The sequence below is a fragment of the Neophocaena asiaeorientalis genome, unplaced genomic scaffold (genome assembly GCF_003031525.2).
Source record: "Neophocaena asiaeorientalis asiaeorientalis breed wild unplaced genomic scaffold, Neophocaena_asiaeorientalis_V1.1 scaffold671, whole genome shotgun sequence".
NCBI lineage: Eukaryota > Metazoa > Chordata > Mammalia > Artiodactyla > Phocoenidae > Neophocaena > Neophocaena asiaeorientalis.
Window position 1 is genome coordinate 2,695,340 of NW_020175533.1, and position 4,711 is coordinate 2,700,050.

The following is a 4,711-nucleotide window of genomic DNA, read 5'->3' on the forward strand; positions in this document are numbered from 1 at the left end:
CAAGGGAACCCATTCATGCTTTTCCTGTGCCTCGCCATCCTGCTGGAGCACCGCGACCATATCATGCGCAACGGGCTGGATTACAACGAGCTGGCCATGCACTTTGACCGCCTCGTGCGAAAACACCACCTGGGGCGCGTCCTACGCCGGGCCAAGGCTCTCTTCGCTGATTACCTGCAGTCAGAGGTGTGGGACTCAGAGGAGGGGGCCGAGGCCACAGCCCCATCTTGATCAGACTCCCTCCAGCCCACTATCAGCCCCACCAGATATCCGTTCTTTGCCAAGAGGGCCTACACATGAGACCCCACCTCCCTGCCTGCCAGCCCTAGACACATGGGAGCATAGTGCCCTCTCTCCCCAGGTCTGAGAGTATGGGGCTCTGCTTCAGTACTGCCCCATGGCAACCACGGCCTCTTTTTTCTGTTTTTGTTGTTTTGTTTTTAACAATTGTACTTTGCACACATGAAGGTCACTGTGGTCTGTGTATTTCTCTGCCTTCTCCCTGGTTTTTGTTGTGGATGGAGTCCCCAGGGCCTCTTTACCTGCTGGAGCTGAAATACTTCCCATTTCAGGTGAAGGGCGGCTCCTGCTTCCCCAGTGGCAGGAGAATGGATGCTGAGAAATCAGTTCTAGAAGGTGAGCCCAGGTCGAGGACTGCTTGAGGAGGCCTGAGGCTGTTTTGTCGTACATCTGTCTGCCTGTAAGGGTCTGGATGATGTCTGTGAATGTAAGTTTTTAGGACAGGCCCTTTGAATGAGGGATGGGAGAGAGAGTTCCTGATTCAGAAAGGGCAAGATTCGTTACAAAGACTGGGAAGTATGGGCTACTTAGAAACATTGGGCCAGCTACCTCTAGCATTCCACACGTCACCATTTCTAGGATCCAGCCCCTCCTCTGTGAGTCTTATGCACTAATGCTAGTGGTCCTGGACAGGGGTCTAAGGTTCCTATTCTCGTCACTTGCTCTGGGGACAGCTTAAGGGACTATGGCCTTGCCATGCCTCAGGCTGTCAGCACTAAACTGGGTTTCCAGCTCATGGATACCTGTCTTAACCATTTCAACAATAGAAACCATTTATTTGCCTTTTCCATCCCACTACTGTGGACAAACAAATCAAGCACTGATAAAGCTCAGGCCCTAAAAGGAGTCACCTGCCTGTGTGGAGGATAATGATCCAAAAGAAGTTCATTTTTCCCACTTACCTTCTCAGAAGGCAGATTCTCTCACAGGCCGAGTTGTCCCTCCACAAAAGACATGGCAGATGATGGATGAAGTAACTTGGGGTCCTTCAGGTCGTGGCCTCACTGTGCCAGGTTCTGGCCAGAAGTTGCTGCCCTAGGCAATACTGACAGGTGAGGGGCACGAGGGCAGCTATCCTCTCATCTGTCTCTCCCAAAACAATGTCATATAAAGCTGGAGTTAACTCTTAAAAGGCTCCCATCACCCCCCAGTATTGGACAGGAGGCTGACCACTCCTCAGATGAGGGCTCAGTCACCGGAGGCAGGACAAGACCATTCTGTGCCTAGGGTCTCCAAGACTGTGGGTCTAACAAGTGCGGATAAGGGGCTCAGGCACGCTGGCCCCAGGGGCCATCCAAGATATGGGAGAATCTGGCCCTCTGAGGACCTGAAATGTCCCCTTTGTCAGTAACCAGCTGACACCCTCTGGGTGTATTCTGTGATTTATGAGCTTAGATATTTGAGAAGTCAGACAACTCAATTCTGTGTATGGCAGCTTGGGACCTCTGAAGGCCAGAGGAGTCCTTTCTGTGAACAGGAGGCTCAGATAACCTGAAGGACAGAAATCTCTATTAGTTTCCGAAGTTACTTGGGACTTCTGGTTCCTGCTAAGATGGCAGACAGCACAAGCCACTGATTCCCTTGCCCAAAAACTACTCTGGAGAAACTACAGAGGGAAACATGAGTTCCAGAAACTAGCACAACTATGAAGACCTATGAGGAGATGGAAGGTTATCTTTAACTGACCTGTGTTTTGAGTGGTAGATGGCTGGAGGCAACAAATACAGGACAGGTTAGAGATTTAAGTTCTGGCTGGTGCCTCTCCCCCATGTTGCCTTGCCTGCCCCCTCATTGCAGAAATCATCCAAACCACTGGTACAGGTGTCTGGTGGGGGGGCTAGTATCAGGGTATCAAGAACCCTGCTGAGGGGAGGAAATGAGCAGCCAGAGGAGTGATTACTCCCCCACTGTCCCCCTCCAGACACCAGGGCTAGTGGTAACACCTGGGAGATGACCCCCCCTCTTAGGGTTTAAGGATGAAACCTACCAGCAGAATTGTTGGGTGGTGTGATCGTAGATGGGAGTGAGAGCTCTACTTGTGTGGTGCCTGGGACTCTCCACCCTTTGGCTCATCTCCCCTCACACCCCTTTACCCCTTGGACTCCAGGTGATTAACCAGAGTCAAGTCTGGCCTTCAGCCTTCCCTCAGTACAGTTACCAGCCAGAACAGCTGCTCACATCAGGGGAATATGAGCTCACTGCCAAAAGAACAAGACACCCGGGCAGTATAATGACCTCCAGTGAAAAATAAACTGGATGTATTAGTTATCTATTGCTGTATAACAAATCACCCCCAAACTTAGCTTAAAACAACAAATATTTATTTTCTCAGTTTCTGAGGGTCAGGAGTCTGGGAGCAGCTTAGCCATGAGGTTTTGGCTCAGGGTCTCTTCTGAGGTTTCAGTCAAGTTGTCAGCCAGGACTGCAGTCAGCTGAAGGCATGACTTGGCTGAACGACCCAACACTAACGTGGCCCACTCACAGAGCTATTGGTAGGAGGCTTCAGTTTTTCACCACGTGAGCCTCTCCATGGGGCTCCAAACAACACGTGGTCCCAGCAGGCAGGCAAGAGATCATAACCAAGACAGAACTGCAATGTCTATTATAACTTAACCTCAGAAATGGCATACCGTCACTTTTGTTGTATTTTCTTGGTCACATAGGCCTATGTGTTTTACTAGGCCCTAGTAAAACATGGAGGGGAACCACGCAGGATGTGAACATCAGGAGGCAGGGCTCATTGGGGGCTATATCAGACTGGCTACCACACTGGGTGACATAAAATATCTGAAGCAGAAATACTGGGACATACAGATGAAGACTTTTAAATAAGTACAATAAGGGAGAAAATATAAAACAGGAACAAGAAATAGAAAAAGGACTCAAAACAAAATAAGGTATGAGTATGATGGTAGAAAAAAGAAACAAAGATACTGTAAATGGAGAAGATGAAATGAGATGTCAAGTTTTAATATAATAGTAAGTACAAAAAACATTTAGAACACCACCCTCAATGGATTTTGTTTTTTTTAAAAAAGGTCCAACTGTACACACACACACACACACACACAGGGATGTTGAAAATGAAAGGATGAAGAAAATATATAGCAGACTAATAAAAGCCCAAAGAAAGCTGGGAGAGACATCTTAATAACTAACAAAATGAAATTTCAGATCGCAAAAAACAAAGAAGGACATATACTCATTAACAAAGAATATATGCCTACCATAAACACATATACTCCTAAGGAGACCTGAACAATACATTTTTAAGCTTGATATATAATTTCATATATATGACACACATTCCTATATAACCCTCCACTTAACAAATGGAGAAGACTCCTTTTATGCTTACACTTAATTACAAAAAACAGACCCTGTTAGGGCACAAAGAAAGCCTCAGTGAATTCAAAAGTATCAATATCAACCATGTTCTCTGGCCACAATGCAATAAAATTAGCAATAATGAAAAGCAATTTAAAAAAAGGGCCCAGGAGTTCCCTGGTGGCCTACTAGTTAGGATTCTGGGCTTTCACTACCATGGTCTGGGATCAATCATTGGTTGGGGAACTGATATCCCACACAGCACGGCCAAAAAAAAAAAAAAAAAAGGTCCCCAGTTTTGGAAACTAGCATCACTAAATAACCCCTGGGTAAAGGAAGAAATAAAGGAACTTTAGAAATACTTAGAACTAAACAGTAAAAACACTACATGCAAAATTTCTAGGACACAGAAAAATCAGTTATTAAAAGAAAATACATAGCTTTAAGTACATTTATCAGGAGAGAAGAAAGGTTGAAAAATAAATGACCTAGCATTCAAATCAAGAAGTTGGGAAAACAGCAGAGGAACAAACCCATGATTCCATGAGTCATGAAGGAAATATCGTTAAGGAAGGACATAAGTGCCAAAGAGAATTTTTAAAGTAATGATAAAGAATAGCAAAATGAAAAGCTGGTTCTTTTAAAATATTAATGATAGGCCTCTGCCAAGACTGCTTTAAAAGAATGCAAAATACAACACAGAAAAAGGGAAATTATAGACACAAAAAGGCTCAATATTGGAAGCTAATACATTCGAAAACCTTGATGAAAGGCTTAAGTTTCTGGAAAAATTAAAATGTGCTCAGACTGATGCAAAAAGAAATTGAGAAATATAACAAGTTTTAAGAAAATTTGAAATGATAGTTAAAGACACTCCATCTCGGGCTTCCCTGGTGGCGCAGTGGTTGAGAGTCCGCCTGCCGATGCAGGGGACACGGGTTCGTGCCCCAGTCCGGGAAGATCCCACATGCCGCGGAGCAGCTGGGCCCGTGAGCCATGGCCGCTGGGCCTGCACATCCGGAGCCTGTGCTCCACAACAGTGAGAGGCCCATGTACCGCTAAAAAAAAAAAAAAAAAAAAAAAA

At 45.6% G+C, this 4,711-nt stretch overlaps 1 protein-coding gene across 1 annotated transcript in view; it reads left to right on the forward strand.

The window, feature by feature from the left end:
• Window positions 1-467, forward strand: part of TBC1D25 (TBC1 domain family member 25) — a 13,476-nt gene extending 13,009 nt beyond the window's left edge. Inside the window, exon 7 of the mRNA XM_024769332.1 lies at window positions 1-467. This exon is cut by the window's left edge and continues 94 nt beyond it. Coding sequence (XP_024625100.1) covers window positions 1-231 — 231 coding nt within the window. The 3' untranslated portion in view covers window positions 232-467.
• The last annotated feature ends 4,244 nt before the right edge of the window (window positions 468-4,711 follow it).